We start from the raw sequence: 21046 nt of genomic DNA, 5'->3' as shown, positions 1-21046 counted from the left end.
TAGTTAATTAGATTCTAATTAGTTAATTAGATACTAATTTAGAAATTAGTTTATAAATTTAAAAACAATTTTAGATGTTAAAATTTTTTAGTGTATAAAATGATATCTAATTTAGTTAATATAGTGATTAATTATTTTTATTTTTAAAATTATTTTGTATTTAATGATTTTCTAGTAAAAACTTTCATAAATGATTTTTTATTGTTAAATATAATTGTTTATATTAATTATAAATGATTAATAATAATCGATTATTTTGGTTAGTTTATTTTGAACTATCTCCATTCTTATTATAATTTTGAATATCTAAGATTAGAGGAACTTGAATCCATGATAACAAGTTGCTGATTTTGTAATGGGTTTGAACATGTTTCTCTTCAATTCTATGTAAATCTATATTTAAAATAGTTATGAGAAGAATTATATTATATAATTTAAATTTAAGATTGATTATGATGAAAAAATTGTGTTTAGAATATCATTTTCTGATAACCTGTATTTGATTATTTTTAAATTTTGTATTTATTTTTTTAATCAAAATTGTTAAAATTGCGATTTTAGGAAATACATCAAAGAGCAAGATCCTAACATTGTGCTTAAAATATTTTATAATACATATATTATAGCACACAACAAAAGCTTCTAAATCACGACATTAAATAAACTTATTTTCAAGATGAATAATTGGGTTTAGGACTAATTTTTTTCTAAACAAACATATAATGGAAGAAGAAAACATGTAAAACATTTACTAAGCAAAGAGAATAAATCTGATTAACAAAAGTTTTAGGCAAAACCTTCAACAATAATTTAAAGGTTAACAATTTATCCACAAACATTCATAATAGAACATTATAGTGTTATTTTCCAATAATTGACTCAACTTATAACGTTACACATTACAAATTCAAATAGTTTGCTAGTACAATTTATATATATAAATTTTTAGATGGAAATATAGCAATTTTGGACATGTGAAATACTATAAATGGTGTAATTGACGATGATCATAGTTTGTAGGATATTTTTAATGCCCATATATTAATTTATCAAATGGTGACATTTTTATTTTCAAATTAACTTCTAATTATAAGTAAAAATAATTTAATCCTATAATGTAATTGATTTTTTAAGTTGTTTTTGTTTACAGTTAAATTTTATGTGAATAATTATCTCAGTTTACATAACAAATAATTTTAAGTAAAACTATAAAAAAATGTGAGATCCACATTTCGTTAAAAGTTAATTAAAAATCCTAATTGGGTCTTACTATTAGAAAAAAAGAAAATCCTATATCAAACTTAGAAACTTAAAGAAACTAAAACAAAAACCCAAAATCTCCAATACTAAGAGAACTCATTTTACGCTCTTAAACATACTTTTCATATGTTTTCAGAGCTTATATTTTTTAAACTTTCAATTATTTTTTCACTATGGTTGTTGTACTTGCTGACGAAGAGAATGCGAAAAGAAACTAAAATTGAAAAGATTTACGTGAAAACTTTGATTATATTTATGTATATTCATTTATCTTCTATAAATTATATCATAAATATTTACATTTTATTTATTATATAACAAATAAAATAAACTTTTAATGATAAACAAATTTATCCCACTTCTGGCTCAATTTTATAATCTTTTACCTAATTCATATCATTTAGAATCTTTCCACTCATTTCCATTTTGTTCCTCTTCATTTCTTTTGTTTTTCATACCCAATCCAAATACAAGGTTACTCAAATAGTAAACTACAATTCCTCAAATTTGTTTCTTTCTCTCTTTCTTGTTGTACAGAAAGTGGTACAGTTGCCCAAAATATTGACCAACATCTAGTTCAGCTATACATACTAATCTACAACACTGTTTTAGCATGTAGCAGAACAAAAGAGTTCTGCACAGAATTATCCAAATTAAAGTTGTACAAATGTCCATGCCAAAGGTTTGGTTTTGTGCATGTATATATATATTGTTATATTATATACACACAGAGACCTAATCTAATGCACAATTCCATGATCAGTAGTTATGAATGTTTCCTTTCCCATTTCCCTTCACGTCTGCTGTCTCTGTCCCTACGTTCTCCAACTTGCCTTGACTTGCTTCCTCTTGAACTGTGCCTCTGAGAATATCCACCAGACGGGCCTTCAAATGCTGATACTAATTCTGGATCTCCAATGCTGCTGGTGTCCCCTGAGTCCTTGCTTCCGTCAACGTTTTCTTCGTACATGCTGCCGGTGTCATCCTGTCGGTCACGCGACTGTAAAATAGTAGGAAGTTGTCCTGTGAATGTCCGAGATCCTGAAAGAACTATAGTCGGTGAGGGTACTATTGATGGGCTGGTGGAAGGAATTTCAGGCTGTAAGCTTCCACTACCAACTCTACTGCTCCCTTCATTACCAGATCTCCCATTTTCTCTTTCGCGGAATCTATCCCTGGGTCGACTGCAACAAGACGAGAAATCCACAAAACCACATGAAACAGTTTATAATGCAAACCTCCAAACAAACAATGACTCAAGTATTTTAAGAAAAACACAAAAGAGGATATAATAGAAGCCTAGAGACCAGTAGAAGAGGACTCGAACTTTTCAAAATGATTTTTGGACCCTGGCAAGGGCTTTTCAGGTCAGGTCATGTTAGGCCACATCAAAATTAAAAGCCACTTTTACAAATAATTTTCCCTCTCCCCCTTGAAAAATAAATAATATTCATTAGGAAGGAAAAATAGCCAGAGCTGACAAAGACAAACAAAACTTATAACACAACCAAAAAAGAGACAGGAAGAACCACCATGACTGCCAAAAGGCCCAAAATACAGCTAGAAGTCACCCTCCACTAATGGCATGATGGTAGACTAGAAACCAATATGATCACATGATCACATCTCTTGCATCTGTTTCTCTCCCTCTTATATGGCATCATCTTTCGTGACCTATTTTGTCACTATTCTACCAATGAGTTTCCCCCAAAAAAAGATCCAACTAGTCCCCTCTTTCATTGTGTCTACTCTTTCTAGCATGACTTCCTCTATTTTGCTATGTCCTAATCTGGTTTGCCAGTTCAAATTTCCTAGCCAATTTTTTTGGTGAAATTTCTTGCAGGTGCAGTCAACTTCTCCATTAACACATCATATGCTCACCACCTCTCCAAAAAATTGGCTACTCCAATTTGCTAGCATACCAATTCTCCCAAATGTACTGCCTCGTCTTTGTCCTAGATGCATTGCTCCTATTTGTGTCCCAAATGCACTAATCTGGTCTCATTTTGCACCAGCCTTACCTCTATCCCAGACATTGTTAAACTTAGTTTCAAGTTTAAATATTTTGTCTCTAATAGTATTGGTTTGAAGGTTCTAAATGTAGTTTAGAGAAGGTCGTACCTCATTGCTTGCCAACTATCTTTCTAACAATTTTCTCGAGTTGCCTTCATAGATTGCTTTCAGTGGAGCTCAATTTTTATGTTTTCTATTTATTTGGGAAATGAATTATCTATTGTAGCAAGTTTATAGCTTAGTGAGCTTCAACTTGAGGGGCAATGACAGAAAAATGAGAAATATCTATCATCTCTTCTTAGAATATTTTAGATGAGCATTTCGATTTCGGCATCTCTTGCATCTATTCACTGTCAACACTTATATATTATCTTTCGCATTCAAATTTTGAATCTTATCTCTCACAAGTACAATTTACAAAACCAGTTTGTAAGGTAACATTTGCACTCACTTATATATTATAATTAGATAATATCTCCAGTTGATGTGAGATCTCCAACACTAAAAAAACTAACCATTTCAAGAGTAGGAATTGATATTTGTGGGTGGTCTGGTAGCAACCTGATAGAAATATGATAGACCTAACAAACTTCAATAGGATAGACTCTTATACCATTTTTGGAATTTAAACCTAACTTAACCTCACAAAACCAGCTTATAAGGTAAAGTTTGCAATCAATTATATATTATAATTTGACCATATCTCAAATGGATCTCTAACAATCTTAAAAATATCCAAGATATTTATAATTAATGTCATGAACCAACTAACTCAAAAAGTCAACAAGACATTCTAGTATGAGCTCATTTTGAGCTAAATTTCAACTTTTATGGTAAAAGGGGGCAACAAGAATTTAATTCTTTGAACACTTCGACATTGATTATAACCATGACAACAACTCTTTCAAAAGTTTGAGCTATTAGTTGAAGGCTCAAGAAGGGTTTTATAACAAACAATTAAGAGATATAAATTAATCTTTAGCTTATGCTTTATGGTCAAGTGCTCAAAAGTTTGAACTTGCCACCAGCTTCCTATATTCTCCATGTTTCCTCAACTTGGTTCCCCTTCAACCATTCTTTGAGATCCAAATCTCACTAGCCTGATCATCGGTACAAAACTGTTGATACCCATGGAAACCTTGCTTCCATCCACATTTTCTTCATATGTGCAGCCACTATAATTCTGCTGAAAATATGACCGTAAGATTGTAAACAGCTGGCCGGAAACTGTACTGTATCCAGAAAGAACTATAGTTGGTGAACTAGAGGAAGGTATTTCAGGCTGTATGCTTCCACTACCAGCTCTTACTCCCTTTACCCCCAGATCCTCAATTTTCTCTTCCATGAAATCTACTCCTAGGGTTACTACAGAACGAGAAACCCACAAAAAACTCCATTAAGCAAATACAAAACCATGGAAAGAAACTAATTTAGAACCAGAACATTGATCACAAGAATGAAGTTCCACAGAACACAGGATATGCGGAACTGATTTAACAGCTTACCTACTGTGAGTGGATGATGAAAAATCACGCCGAGAAGGTCGAAGTCCTGATTCTGCTTGCTCTATTTCGCGCTGGAGTTCTCTCTGCATATAAACAAAGAGGCAAAATTATTTCAAAAAGCCCTGCGCAGAAAAATATACAACCATTAAGCCTACTCAACTCATGATGCACAATGTTTACCTCTACTACTTTAAGGGAACAAAGAAATATGCATACACATATATAATCATAGAACATCCTCCTAGAACTGAAAAAGACTAGCAAAATGGTATTCAACAACCCACTAGCAGGATCCTTAAGAATTGCTATAAGGAACACTGTTCCTCTATGAGAGATTTAACAAACGTATCATACAACAGTACATATTGTTATATGGACGCTATTTAACACTGGTCTCTTCATTAATTTGGAATCAAGAATTCCTCCCATGGTAATCTGAGAGGGAGTTTATGCAGAGCAAGTACCTAGATTTACTGCCTAGGAGGGGTCGGCATTTGTCAGCAAACTCAATAAATCTCTATATAGCTTAAGGTTGGTGTCCCTAAGCTTTGTTTTTCGTCTTCAGCATTATCAGTCTTAGAGAAACTGAACTGATGAAATTTTATTAGATCGTATTGCAAATGATAATACGAGTACAACAAGTATTTATAGACTCTGCACCGCTTAGCACCGTTTCACTAATGTAACTACTACTAAGCACCATTTAGCTATTGTTTTGTTAGTAATAGCTAACAGCTTCAACAGAATGACAGTTGTACAAACGTATAGCTGGACAGCTGTACAGATTAATTGACTTATTTCTACTACAAACTGGACAACTGTACAGACTAACTGACTTATTTCTAGTAACAGTCAGTCAAATGTAGTATTAAGATGTCCCACAACCCAGAAAGCTTCTCATAAGACTTCGACAATCCTCCTCCCTTGAGTTAACTTTAGTAGTGAGTTAGGCCCAACTTGCTCCTAATTTTGGGGGATGGCTAATGTTCAATCTTGAGCGTGAGAGCTGTGCTAAGATATCCCGTTTTGGTCAGGAATATGGCTAGAATACTTCTTACTAGACTTGGAAAATTCTCATCCCTTTTGCCATCTTTTAGGAGTGAAATAAGCCTAGTCAGTTTCTAATGCCTAGCAACACTAAATGAAGTTTGATGATTCTATTTTGTAGTGATATTTGCTTGGAAGTAACCATCAGAAGAGAAATGCTAGGGATTTCCGCTTTATAATTGGGTTATGTAATGCGGGTCTCACTGTAAATGGGGATCAGGAATAATCAAGCAACTCTACATATATCTTGAAATTATTACAAGGACCGAGCACATTAAGATTTTCTGACTGAACTGGTGATTCTGTGGTTGAGCCCAGACAAACTGTAGCGGCATTTAAATTCTAATGACTGATAAGAACATATGTTAACTAAATGGTCCTTGGCTCAGTTATGTTTGAAACTACATGCCAGCTTCAATAGTCTCTCTAGAATATTAAGTTTAGAAGTCTTAATTTGCTGGGTCATTAGTACTAGTAAATGGTAATACTACACTAATACTTGAAATAACTTTGTAGTTTAAATAATTGTATGAAATTAGTATCAGTATATTATAATTTATAAGTTAACAACATATTTCACAATAACAACTCCTGTGTGGGATTACCTGTGTTTGCCTCTCCTTCTCCATATCAAGATTGTGACGCAATTCCTTTGTTTTAGCACGCTCTATTTCTAGCAATCTTTGTCTTTCCAGATCCTTTTCCATTTCAACTGTTCTTTCCCTATTGAATAGTTATAAAAAGCCTCAGCTTACAGTAAAAATATCAAAACAATATATATCAAACACCAAGATACTCAATAAGAGCTAAAACCTATCAAGTTCTTGCAGAAGGTCTGCTTCCCGTAGAACCGCTTCTTCCAAATGTTTTTGACGGGCATGTCTCATAAGTAGTTTCTTTTGCCTACGGGCTACAATATCTTCCTTAATCTTGGACTTTTCTCTGATAACATAATAAGCACAAGTTACAAACACTTTGCAGCATTCCTCAACAGCATAAATGGTTAAAATTTCAAAAAAGGTGAAAGAGTGAAAGAAAAGGTAACATTTAACACACCAAAACCAGCAGTAAACCCATTCTGAGCTACCAATGATTACAACTGATCATAAAATGGTTCATACTTAAAGTGCAAACCCACTGAATCAAACACTTCAGCAGGAAGATTTACAGAATAGCTCATACTTAAAAGCATGCAAACCCTCCAAATCAAGCCATGGAAGAGAAAACATTTCAAATATAAAAGTCAAAGTGAGTAAATCAGGTTTTATTATCTACAGGATTCCTACAATTCGCATTTCCAAGTGGATGTTTACTGCCAGTTGAAAGAGAAAACTACAACTACTTACAGGGAACGGATGCACTCTCTGATCTGCTGAAGCCTTGACACATCCTTTTTGTTGGCTGTAAAGTTCAAATTTATAAATCAAATTTGAAGCAGCAGGGTGGAGGATTTTCAGTGACTATAACAATGAAGAAGTTACAACAAGACAACAAAAACCAATTGTACGAAAACTTCTGAGTCACTTGGTTATAAGAATCAATATGTACTAGACCAAAATGTACTTACAGGGTAGAGCTGGAATCTGATTCCATTCTTTGGAATCTTCCATTCTTCCTGGTAATGCCTGCTCCTTCTGTATAATGTCTAGCTCCAACTCAGCCTCCTCAAGCTCCTAGAAAATACACAATGATATGTAACTAATCATATAGATAACAAATGCATTTAGTTAATGATCACACATACCATATCATCTTGCTCGATTTTCCGTGAGAATAAATCGAAGTATGAGTGCACTGCTGTTAAGTTGCCAAGTACCTGTTGCAAACTAAATATATTAAGAAAACATGACATAAAACAGTTGTAGAAAATTTGGATACTTAGACAAACCAGAATGCATAACAGCTGAAAATAGTATAAATGCATGACCAATTCACATAGATTTAGTATAAATAGATTGCAATACTTTGTTTCCTTAATGAAAAAATATAATCTTTTCACTACATGTTCACGAGACTCTTGCATGAATCAGAACTTCTATACACAACAAGCAGTGCAAATTTAATTGTGCTTCCACGTTCACATAAGGTTCATATCTGTTTAGTTGAATTTTAAAAGCATAACTAATACATGCAGCCAAATCTTTATTATAAGAGGAAAATGTTTGAAAGCCATGCATGTTATAGGCCTTAGAAAGTGAAGTTTAAACATAAGTTAAACTCACAAAATTGACATGTAAGGTAAGGTTTGCACCCACTTATATACTATAATTTCACCACATCTTTAATCAAAGTGGGATCTCCGACATGTTCTTTGTGCAAAAAGTCTTTTTATTATATATCAGGGTACAAAAGAAGCAATCATAAATGCATATAAAATCCCTAGAGGTAATTGCATCCCTAATTTCTAGTAATAGCTATTTACATTTACATATTTAACACGTGTTGCATATGCTATCTTACACATCAAAATCAACACAAAGAAGTAATTGTGGTTTATTATTCACTTGATGTCCACAAACTCGGGTAGGACTAAATATCAAGTGCCAACCATTATCAGCAGCAACAAAATTTGGACTTTCCTGAAAATCGAAAAGATGCTATGGTTGTTTTAAGTATATTACATTATTACCTGGATAATAGATTCACGTGTATTAGCAAAGTCTGGGTCATACTGCTTTGAAGAATTCGAAGAAAGTACTTCTTTCAGGGCCTTGCAAAGAAGCATAATTTAAGAATCCATTATGGGATAAGATAAAACAAGACACAATTATGCTTTGGACAGGAAAAGGATTTAATGATTTTTGTTTAAACTGGCATGAATGACTAGTTTCATTATAGAAGATACCTCTTTGGCTTCATCTCCTTCATCCCTCAATCTACACAGGACTTGACATGTCCTCTTTTCAAGGTCTCCCAGCTTGCCATCTAGAAAAGTTAGAAGATGTATAACATAATCCAAAATTCTAGTATGCCCATTTCATACAGATAGCGAGGATAATGATCATTACCTTGTTTTGTAGACCCCAAAGTTTCAATATTTTCCCATAAATTTTGAGGAATCAAAGAAATATCTTCAGCTGGTGTGTAAAGGCAGGCATAAGCAATAAGTGCTAATGAAAGTTGCAGGATAGGACCATCTTGAGATGGCTGTGCATTACACAAACAACATATGCCATCAGCTGCCACAAGAAAAGATTGCAAGTGATGGTGCTCAGCAAATGGAATATAATTTGAAAGAAGTGCCATCGCATGAACCCTTAAATGTAATGACAAATCAGATGAGGCCAGTACAACAACTTCATCCCAAGTACTAGAAACCAGACGAGATAAAACATAATCAGGAATAGATACAACTAACTTATTTGGAATGAAGTCAGAGCAAATTTTTGAGTTCATCACAGCTCTTTCTCCATTCATACACTGGCCAAGAAGTATTCCTAAATGCTTAACTGCTATAATACGTTGCTCAGGTTCGGCATGGACTAGCAGTGTACAAAACAGGTCTATAAGAGGAACTTCACTTTCTTGACTGTTATAGATCCCTCTAGCAATTAAAGAAGTTAACCACTTATCACTCTGCAAACGCCAAGAGATTTTTGGCGCACTGCAAGAAACATTTTTTATTGTGGAACATATCATGCCTACCACACCATCCAGGCAAAAGTTAAATGGTACTCCAAGTAAACAATCAAGCATCAAGCAAGAAACTTCCCAGCAACTGCTTTCTTGAAGCATAACAGCCAATTCACAAAGGCCTTGAAGACCTATTCTCCAATGAAGTGTGAACATGTCAGATGATTTAGTTGAAGAATTTTGATCATCTTCAGCTTTAAGAAACTTTTGAGAAATTGATGTCAAACATTTTGAAAAGACAAAGCATTCAGCTGATGCTATTGATAGCTTTCTACTTATTTGATTATGAAGATTCCAACAGCGCTCAATAGCTGGATTAAGCTCCGAAATGAGACTCTCTATGTCCCTAGAAAATCCTTCCAAATAATCGGAAGGTAAATCACAATGACCAACATCAGCAATAGAGTTGTTACTCTCTACATTCTGAACATCATTCTCACACACAATGAGACAGACATCACTAAGAAACCATGAATTTTGTTTTAAGTTATCTTCAGAAAGTCCATCGCCATTTGCAGGACAAGCGGGTAGCTGAAGGGGAATCACACCAAATTCTTTTAATTTATTCACTAATAGTAATTTGCAATTATCAATAACACATTGAAACGCACTGATATAATCAAAGAAAGAAGTTGTTGGGGCAAAAGCAGCAAAGTTTGCCAGATTTAATAAAGACTGCAAAAACTCTCTCCTATATCGGATAGATAAATCAGGAAAGATTGAAGCCAAAATAAAAATAGCCAGCGCTGTATTGTATCCTATATCTTCAGAACCATGCCCGACCTCACTCTTTTGTTTTATTTTCATGAGAAGAGTGCTGAAGCACAACTCCTCAAAATTTTGGCAAGAATCACCATCCAATAACTTTTCATCATGAGAAATCTTGGACAAAGAATAAGAAATGATAGGCTTCACCAAACGCAAAACTGAATCAAGAAATGACACATCACAGTATGTAGAACTTGAGAGTGACACAAGCACTTGAACTAGTTTAGGAGCCTCAGGAACCATAGCTTCCATGTGTTCAACTATAATAGCTTCAAGTATATAAAGGATTATCGCTCTGGCATTCTTTGCATTATAACCTTTTAAATGATCACTTCCAATTGAAGAAACAAAAGAAAATGGCCACAGACACAACTCCGAAAACCAACATAAAACATCAGGTACCAGAGTGGAAGAAACAGATTTCAACTGCAAACCAACAGCTTCTAAAATGGCTTCTCCAAAAGATTTGAATTGCCTTTTCATATTAGGAAAGAACTTCCAGATCTCTGGATATATTGCACAAAAAGATCGGTCCTCATCACATTGATTACCTCGTTCAAACTCTCTTTTAGCAGAAGAACTGTTTTCAAGCTGTGAATCTTCAATTTTTACCTCTTCATACTTTTTACTGACAACATCATCAACGACAGCTAGGTCATCAGCAAAAATGGAAAGTAAATATGTTAGCTGAGACAGATCAAATGCAAGGAAAATGTGGTCTTTCATATACTGTTTTGCATTTCGAGATATCGCCATCCAACCAAGAAATCTAACCAAAGGGTATAAAGAACCAGAAAAATGAGAAATTCTCTGCATCCATGCTGAAGAAGGAATTAAATTTCCACACAAGTAATTATTTTGTACATTAGTTCCAAAATTTTGCTCTTCACCTCCACCACTTGCAGCTATTACCAATCTCTGTAGCAGTAACCAACGTCGCTCTACCCCTTGCATTCTTTCCTGTGTCAAATACAAGCTACTTTCCTTCAGCTGGTGATTAAAAGATGCCAGCAACCTGTTCAAGTCTTCAGCATATTTTATAATGATATCAATCACATGTTCTGGAGGACAATATAATTTGGTGCCAGTGTGCAAAAAGTACACAAGACTCTGCAGGAGAATTTCATGCATTGAGATTTGGTCTCCCTGCAACCGTTGGATCAAAAAATTACATAGCAGGGCTTGGTTTTGACGAACCAAGGTTAGAGCATCAGCATACTGTACATCAAGGGGAGACAGTTTTATAACCTCTTCATCAAAACCTTCAGCAGAATAAGGACCAATTTCTCCACCAGATACTGTTAAGTTATATTTCCTGTCCAATTCAGCAGCCTCAAGCAGTATCTGAAAAACAAGTTTATCTCTTTTTCTCTCTATACGTGCAATAGTTTCTAAATTAGGTTTATTCTTTCCAGAAGTCCTTTTCACTTTAACTTTATCCTGAGGCTGCACGGTTTTACATTCATTAATGTTCAAAAAGTCAGTAAGTTTTGAAGAGGGTCCAATAGACAAAATAAAATAAGGATTTACATGACATTCTGCAGCTAACAACAGAGCATCAATCGCAGCATCATGGCTTTCAATAGTGACATCACTCTGAGAATGCAAATCTAAAGCCAAGCGTCTAAACTCAGAAGCCCGAAGTTCACAATCATGATGGTTCAGAAGTTGGAAATAATCTGCCTGCAGGTTGAAGTATTCAAAACCAAGGCCAGCATCCAAGATATTAGTAAGAAAATGATGGGAGGAGTGTTTCTCAGCCCCGTTTTTTGATTCCAGGCCATTATCCCCAATGCTAGAAACAGAGCTATTTTGCTTAGGAACATTGGAAAAATTTGTCAATGTCATACTCTGCAGTTCTGGTGGGGAAAAAAGTAGACTACGATCTTCAGCAGAATCATATTTACTTGCTGTTTCTGAAACATCTGTTTTTCCATCAGAGTCCTCATTTGACTTAGAAAAAGTACCTCCACCATTGATGCCAGAGGAAAGAGGTGAAATAGATGCAGTTTCTTGATCAGTTGGTCGTAAAACCGACTTGCAAAGGTCAACATCGGGTGGTAAAAACATGTGTGGTTCTAATATTGATAGAAGCACGCTGCAGATAAAAAAGTAAATGTGTAAAACAAAAAGAAATATGCTTAGTTTCTAACAATTTTTTATTGTTAAACTTTGTACATTCATGGAATGGACAATAAACTTGTAATGATAGTTTCAGTCATTATTAAAAATGAACTATAATAGTAGCAAAGAGATCCAAATGCATTTTATTTGGGCATTGAAGATTTTTATCTAAATTATGATAAGTTCTCTATCTAGCTGATACGCACACACATAGGAAAGTTTTAAAAGAAATTTAAGGTAAAATTTTCAAGCCAAAAAATCAGCTGTATTTTCTACAACACAATACAGCAAAGATAGACAGTGACGCCATACCTAGGAGCCACAAATCCATGCCTCCATTCTGATTCCAAAGAAGGCAGAACAGCTGGCTTTCGTACAGCAGTACGAATGATATTTAGAGCAATTGTACAATTTCGTTCCTGCTTTTCTGGAAATGAAGAAGCTAAATCTCCAAATGCTATTTTGCTTTTTGATACAGCAATGGCAGGATCAAGAAAAGGTTCCAGCATCTCCACAAGAAAGAGGATTTTGTGTTTAACTTCCTGTTAAAGACATTAAATAGTTTTAACATTTTTTTTTGCATCAGCAAATAGTTTTAAACAATAGTTGGCTCTTCTTTTTTGTTAGGAAAAATGAAAGGCAACATCTTCAACAGATAAAGAGCTAAATAATTCATAGTCAGCAAATCAATGAGGACATAATGTGAAGATAATGAAATTATAAAAGGAAAGACTTATTTACCAACGACATGTTTATACTCTGTTGTAGTTTACAGAGAACTGAGAGGATTGAGAATTGAACCAAGAAAAATTGATTTCTCATTCCATTTAGAATTCTGTTACAACAAATATTATTTAGGTACAGGTAGCTTGATCTACAAGGAAGAGAAACAGTTACAGCCAGCAATCACAAACCAGCTGGCTCACTGAACAAACAGAAACCCTAAACCCTAGAACAAACAGAAACAGTTACTGCCGTTGTCACATATAGCTGGCTGGACCAAACTAACTCAGTACAAAATTCAAACTCAGTGGTAGCCTGGTTAAGACATCAAAGACATTTTGAGTCATCAATACCATTATATAAAGGTAGGGGTGGTCATGGATTGGATTTTTCAAAATCCAATCCAGATCCAATAAAATGGATTGGATTAAAAATCCATATCCAATTTAACTAGACCAAATTTATTTGGATTTTTTCAAATCCTTTCAAAATAGATTAAATCCACTTTGTCAATTAGATTAAATCCATCTTGATCTAGACATGGGCTGACTTGGTTTGACTTGGGTCCAAGCAGACTCAACCTAAACCTGAACCAACTCGGCTAGACCTAAACCCGGCCAGCTCAACTTGATATGGGCCTGGGCCGACTCGTTTTGAGCAAACTTGGCTCTACCTGACTCAGCTCGACCTGGACCTGACCCGACTAAACCTTGTACCAGGCTAACTCAGCTCAACATGGGATTGAGCCCACTCGACTTGACATGGCCCTGAACCCACTTAGCTCGACATGGCCCCAGACCCACTCGGCTCGAAATGGGCATGAGCCAACTCAGCTCGACCTGAACCCTACCTGACTCAACCTTGTATCAGACTGACTCAATTCAACATGGGCCCGGGCACACTCGACTTGACATGGGCCTGGCCCAATTAGCTCGACATGGCCCCGGATCCACTCAGCTCGACCTGGGCCTAGGCCCGAGCCGACTTGGCTCAACCTGGGCCCGGGCTAACTTGGCTCAACCTAGGCTCGGGACGACTCAGATCAACATGGGCCCAGGCCGACTCGGCTCAACCTGGACATGGGCCAACTCGGTTCTACCTTCACAAAATAAGTTAATTTCAAGTTTTCTAGACCCACTGTAATTATATCACTCCCATTCTTTGATTTGTAAGTTGCATCTCTACTTGTAGCTTCACCTATGCATAAGATCATGGTAAGTGCTAAAACCAAGTAGGGAAACCAGTATGATGATTTCTTAAACCAAGAAAAACATAAGGTATTGGCACTGACTGGTATTGGACTTTTTAACCACAAGAATCTCGAACACCAACATTTTCATTAACAATAGGAATCCTTATGATTTCTTTTCTTTTCCATCCCAAAGGATTATAAACAACAAGCATCAGGTTTTTCCCATTGGATGAATTGACTTCTGATGCAGGACGATAAATTCTGTTTAGAAGTTGACACTTTGAAATTTAATCTATGGGTTCTTACATCCAATTTTGGTTGCTCCCTTTGTCAAACAAGCAAGTGATTCTGAACAACTTTCTCAACCTTTGTATAACCTATTGAAATTCATTTAGCATAATCATCAGCAACATGTTTTTTTGTACCAGATTTGGCCACTGTTGTCCCAAAGAAAGATTTCTCACAACCCTCCCATGTTCTCCCAAACCCATTTGAGGAGTGTGCATTAGATGTACTTCCTTGATGGTACAATTCTTCTACCACCTTGATAACAAAAACCTGAAGTAGGTTCTTGAAATGACGGATTGTTGCTATGTTGTGTATCCTTCATAGCCTCCTACACATCATGGGCAACTTCCATAGCTTGAATTAAGTTCTTTTGGTCATGTGGCCGAACTTGATTTTGTATATCCTGTCGTAGCCTTGCAAAGAAATACCCCCTCAGCTGATCTTCGATGTTTGGTTTGTTTGTAACACCAAATATTTTGACTTGTTGGATGAAATCTTCCACACTCCCAGACGATGTTAATGCTGCCAAACTCTCAAATAGTGTGTTTGTCCTGTTGCCTCCAAATATCCTTAGTAGTGTTGTTGCAAAATCTTCCCAGGAATTGTTCTTGGAATTTTGTCACCAGAATTTGAACCAATGTGCCTGCATTTCCTTCCATGCTAATGAAGGTTGGGCATAATTTGGCTAACCCTTTGATGTTCCAAACATCAAAACATTTTCTTCCCTTGCTATGTAACCTTTGGTCAAGTCCCTTCAAACGTGGGCAACTCCACCCTTTTAACCCAAGGGCAAAGAGGTTCTTCCTCATCTTTACTAAATCTATAACTATCATTGTCCTCCTCTTCTCTTGTCTTGTCCCCATCAATTAAATTTTCTCCTCCATATTTGGTATGCTTTCTTTTACCAGAGTCATGTATGATCTAAAGTCTGCAATTTTCTTCTTCTATTTGCTGAGCAGTTTCTTTATTTCTATATGTCTAGTATGCTTTCTTTTACCGGAGTCATGCTTGTTCTCAAGTTTGGAACCTGCCTCTGTCCGCTGACCTATTTCTCAAAGCACTCACTCTACTTTCCATTATGTCACTCAAAGATCCGGCATGTCAGACCAAATTTGTTAAAAAAAATTCACAAAGAAGGTAAAACACAGAAAATAAATTGTAGGGGCAGTCCCTTAAAACTGTACTACTTATCAGAAAACTTCCAAACCAAGGTTTACAAAGGAAAATACTCCCTTTCACACAGGGCATTCCCTGTTACAAAACAACAATCCTCCTTCCTCATCTACCACATAAGAAAAGAAAATATAGAGTTCCTAAAAGAAAGTATCAGCCCCCTTCTGCAACAGCTATCAACAGCTAACTAACTTTTAAATTTTCATCTATAATAAAATCTCCACACCTTCACATTATTCCCCTTTCTATCAGGTACACCTTATTGTAACTATGTTTTGTGTCATTCTTTAATTAGACAATTTTATCCTTTTAACAAATCCATACCATTATATAAAGGAGAAACAGCCTTTTGTAACCACTTTCCTTGACATTTTTTAATCAGACAATTTTATCTTTTATATGTAGAATAATGCTTCTTCATATACATAGCACATTAATTTGGCATTGAAACTACATATATATAGCAAAATATCAATAAGATAACAAAGGGGAGGAAAAGATAATAATTCTTATTCTCTTCTATAGCAAGTTATGTACCTTATATTTTCCTAGTATGTCATCCATATGCCCCGACAAAGCTAGCACAATATATTTCAAGGCAGCACGAGCACGAACAAGTGAATTGTGAGCATCCTGACAGACATGACAGTTTCTTAATTTGAAACCATAACAAGAAGCTTTGTGAACAGAATAACAAGAAACCAGAGAATGATGGAGTATTGAACAAACTTTCTACCATTTTGTAATCTAAAATCACTCAAAAAATGTACAGTTCAAAAGCTCATGTGTGAAAGACATATGAATATACAATACAAGAGTTGTACCTGGATTATTCCCAAAAGATCCTCCAAAAGCTCCAATGCAAGATCAACCTGTGCAAAAAAAAAACGTCCATAGATGATGAACAAAAAACATTATCTATAAAAAAATTGACATTTTAACTTCTTGCCACACCATTTAATCTGGTTAGCAAAATTTAGTTTAATAATGAATAACACTCACATTAAACAAAATGGCTGAACAATGTATTTCATAAAGAAAAATGAGCAATTAATGTAAGAACAGATATGCTGATTGTGAGCAAGAACCAGAGCATGAAATTTAAACACAAGGACAGACCAAACTTCAACAGAAGTTTTTTTGTATTATAATAATTGTAATACTTGAACTATGAACAAAAATAAAGAATTATTTTAGTCATAACAATCACAAGAATTATTTTATTCATAACAATCACACCAATTACATTATCATCATCTCTATTTGTAATAATTAAAAGCTTTAAACTAAGGAAATAACAATATGTTGAAATGAATAGGAAGATTCTGAAGATATTTTTCCTAATTACTATGGAGATTAGAGAATATTGTTATCCTAATAATATGCTATGTACGACAATTATGATGAAGATAAAATACAATATTGGATCACAATAATGGATGATGACAAAAATATTGCTGAAAATATCACAGGTTACAAATAAGAAGGACAATCATACCTTTGCAATCACCTGAGTCATCCATGGAGCTAGCACACCAGAACACAGATCAATCAATACACATGCAGCCCTAGCCTACATGAAAGAAAAGGTCCAATCAGCTGATGACCCAGAAGAGCAAATTATTTCAATAGAACCTGAAATTTTGAGACGTTTGTTTATCTACATTATAAATTTGTTGATATCACCATGGATGTGCAAGCACTTTCATCCATTTTTTAATTTATACTAGAAAAAATTAACACAAACCAGAGTTGCAATACTGCAAATTTTCTTATCCTAAATTTCTAGTCATCTATTCAAGAATTTGTCCTTTTTAATTAATCTAGTCCTTTTTCTTCATATCCCATAGGCATTCTTGAGGTTGCCAAGACGTGCTTTGTAGTTTCTCTTTACCATGAGTGACCTTCCGATTGCTTGTGCATCATGGTTGCTAGAAATCTCACATAAACTAGAGATATTGATGAAACCCTGATTGATAGAACACTTATTGAGCCAGCCCAACCTTCTGAGCATGACCCAGGACACAGGGCTTGGCCAAGCACATCCCACAGCCAATGACTCGAGACCCATTATTCCTTAGAGGATCATCAAGGGAAGAGCACCTGAGCATGGACCAGAATATCAATTATTCTTTGTTAGTCTTTTTGTAAGACAGGGTTAAATGTAATAAATTGGGCTCACATTGGCCTAAGAAGAATAACCTAGCTTAGGCTTATAGAAACCCTAGCTAGAGGTGCACATGTTGTCACACTTCCCACATTAAGCACAAGCTTAAATGTGTAAAGTGTGACCCCTTCAAGATCCACAATTAGTGACGCCATTTTAGGGAGTTAAGTAGGTTTAGTTTCAATTTCAAATCTCCCTCCCTTTCTTAATCTCACGAAACCTATACTATAAACAGGTGGTCACCTCGTCTTGTATTTCACACATTATTTTGAGTAAAGAAACTCTGCATGAGTGATTTTTTGAGTGCCTAAATTCCCGAGTCTTATCTTGGCTAAATGCTTCAAGTGGCGACTATCCTCACTTATCTTGGAATTCTTCTCCTCCAAGTGGTGTGAACTCCTCCCCTCCTCCACCTCCATGGAAGTCTTCAAGCGTCTTAGTTCTTCTTTCTTCTTCTCTAAATCCATTTCTTATGTTTTCACCATTCTCTTATTCTAGCTTCAATTGAGTTCTTTATTTTTCGCTTGCATTCCTTTCATCATGTCCAGTGACAATCCTCACTAAGTCATCACCATATTTTGTTAATCCAAAATCTTAATACAAGTGAAACTAACAATTCAATGAGCGTGTCTCCTAATTCAACTCATATCAGATATGGTCAAATTATAGTGTGTGTGTGTGTGTATATATATATATATATATATATATATATATATATATATATATACAAGTGGTGCAAATCTCACCTTGCAAGTCAATTTTGTGAGATTAAATTAACCCTAATTCACACTTTTTAAGATGACAATCCTTAGCATAATGGGATGTGTTGGAGATCTCATATCAACTAAAAATATCACCAAATTACAATATACAAGATAATTCAAAACTCATCTTGCAAGCCGATTTTTGGAGGTTGAATAACCAAAACTTTCTAAGAATGGTTATTTGTTAGAGATCACATATCAACCAAAGATGTAGTCAGATTATAGTATATGTGCATACAACCTCTTATAAGCCGATTTTGTGAATTTGAGTTAGACTTAAAAGTTCACTTCCTAAAATTATTAATATGTTTCTCTTCCTTACCATCAACATCTCTTCTTTTTAAGCTCTTTGAATTTTTTTTTTCTCCAACCACTACTATGTTCTTCTCACAAGAGTCTTCTCCTCTCACTTGACACAATAAAATCTGTCAAAAACCTAAGGCAAAGATCAAGCAAGGAAGAGTACTGTTTACATACATGCACAACTGTATTGAGTATGTCAATCTCTTCCATTCCTAAAAGTGTCTAGCAGTGAAATATATATCTTGGACACTTTGGCAAATGCTGGTTGGTGGTTTTGAAAGCATTCATTAAAACAGAAGCTGATTACATTAAAGGGATTGTCCTTCTTTGCTTTACTATGTTTACTTTTTCTTTTTAGGTTTTGTTCTTTGTTGTAATTCATCTTGTGGAGTTCTTTTTTCTTTTACCAATAGAAAACTTAATCCAACCTAAAGTAAACTTTTTCTACATCAAAATAAAAGAGAATAAAAAAGCAAATAGTTGAAAAAGGATAAATACATTTATACGGCTCAAAGATCAAGCAGAAGGACACATACTATGCATGAGAAAAACAAGATTCAAGCTTAAAAGTAAGAAATAGTTGGTTGACTAACATGAGATGGTGAGTAGGATGACAGATAACCAGCACAAGCATGAACAAGCGAACGATACGTGGGTGATGTCGCAGTAGCAACAATCTGCACATATAATACACACTATCAAGAGAAGAAAACTTTACGCCGCCACAATGTACTCAATTTAAACATCTTGCCAGTTGGGTCTATAAATGCCTTAGGAATATAACCTGAGATAAAGCCTGTTGAACAATAGGTTGTTTCCACTGAGAAAATGTATCATCGACAACATCAAAAGAATTGCTCACCCATGGGCGCAGAGCTACAAAAACAGAAGTGAAAGGCAAACATTGAACAAAGCAATTCTACAAAAGCAATTGTAACAACTATGACACTTTTTTATGTCAAAATGTGATTTTTTATGTCAAAATGTAAAACAACTGGAAGTTTATGGTCCTGAACAACAATGCTAAGAACTAGATAAGGATAATAATCTGTCTCTTAAATGATACCTTTCAAACCAAAATGTGAAACAACAGAAATTGATACTGACATATCATTGAATTATAAAACTGGGAATATAATTATGGTTTTGAAGGGATATACTAGTTTTTCGATAGACAAACAATATTCTAGGGCTCCCCACTCCCCCATCCACATTTTAGCAGTTTTCAAAATTACCATGACATTACTCTATGCTAGCCATTCTTTTTTATAATTTTTTTAATAAAGGAATAAATTCATTAAAAGAAAAATTTATAAAGAATTCGAGGGATATGAGCAACTCCATTACAAAAAAAGTATAAATAAAGCAACAAAGAAAAAGGGAAATTATCAATGGAACAAAGTTATCCCATTCCTCTGCAATTTGCAAATCTGTTAGAAACCTTCTTAGAAAAATCAGTTACCACCTTCTCACTCAACCATTTTGCCTTGCCGAAAGTTGTAAAACACAAGCACAGCAGAGGTTGACAAAAGTGAAGAAAACAGAGGACGTTGCAAGGTGCTCTACAACCAGATAAGTTAGAAAATGACAGGACACATGATGAATCAACACCTCTTCTGAAAAGCACCTGATCCACCGAGATTGTGATACTATTGGGCATGATTGATAACTATGGATCAAATCAGACAAGGACCAATGAACTCTCTAATAACAGCTGGATATTGACATGGCCAGAACATAGTTGAAGATTTGACACAGCTAGACATTGACAGTGACACCTGTGCAGGTCGAAAGCTGAAGAAGATGGAGAGCACATGGGCATGCTACGACTAGAACAAATTGGGGCAGTGTGTCAGGGAAAGCAGGCCTAATATAATTCGTTGGAAAGAAACAGGGCGGAGACCTTCCTCCTCAATGTTATGACAGTAAAACGAAACCAAAAGAAGAACCAAGCAATATGCAGATAGAAAATAATTCACAGAAATGTAACAAAAAAGGAAAAGGCATTTTAGTAGGTGATGGGCATTCACTATACAAGACTACAATCCCAACTAGGTTGGAACCTTAGCCTGTATCAATCCTTTAC

The 21046-nt window shown here is 35.0% G+C and overlaps 1 protein-coding gene across 3 annotated transcripts in view; it reads right to left on the bottom strand.

Moving 5' to 3' along the window:
• Positions 1 to 1747: 1747 nt before the first annotated feature.
• LOC137812627 (uncharacterized) overlaps positions 1748 to 21046 on the bottom strand; it is a 28612-nt gene continuing 9313 nt past the window's right edge. For 2 of the 3 annotated variants that reach the window (XM_068614752.2, XM_068614768.2), the window contains 16 exons: positions 19745 to 19836; positions 19554 to 19637; positions 17225 to 17299; positions 16551 to 16598; positions 16264 to 16359; positions 12663 to 12892; positions 8834 to 12324; positions 8671 to 8750; positions 8455 to 8535; positions 7570 to 7641; positions 7393 to 7498; positions 7172 to 7226; positions 6639 to 6767; positions 6431 to 6548; positions 4779 to 4861; positions 1748 to 2444 (listed from right to left, as the gene is read on the bottom strand). In XM_068614752.2, the coding sequence (XP_068470853.2) occupies positions 2027 to 2444; positions 4779 to 4861; positions 6431 to 6548; positions 6639 to 6767; positions 7172 to 7226; positions 7393 to 7498; positions 7570 to 7641; positions 8455 to 8535; positions 8671 to 8750; positions 8834 to 12324; positions 12663 to 12892; positions 16264 to 16359; positions 16551 to 16598; positions 17225 to 17299; positions 19554 to 19637; positions 19745 to 19836 (5258 nt within the window). In that variant the 3' untranslated portion in view covers positions 1748 to 2026. Of the gene's footprint in view, positions 2445 to 4001; positions 4639 to 4778; positions 4862 to 6430; positions 6549 to 6638; positions 6768 to 7171; positions 7227 to 7392; positions 7499 to 7569; positions 7642 to 8454; positions 8536 to 8670; positions 8751 to 8833; positions 12325 to 12662; positions 12893 to 16263; positions 16360 to 16550; positions 16599 to 17224; positions 17300 to 19553; positions 19638 to 19744; positions 19837 to 21046 lie in introns of those variants that run through there. The other variant, XM_068614761.2, reaches the window with a different exon arrangement.

This window comes from Phaseolus vulgaris, chromosome 10, assembly GCF_051622355.1.
Source record: "Phaseolus vulgaris cultivar YP4 chromosome 10, ASM5162235v1, whole genome shotgun sequence".
Taxonomy (NCBI): Eukaryota; Viridiplantae; Streptophyta; class Magnoliopsida; order Fabales; family Fabaceae; genus Phaseolus; species Phaseolus vulgaris.
Note: the sequence above shows the minus strand (reverse complement) of the source record. Positions and strands in the feature narration are given on the sequence as shown.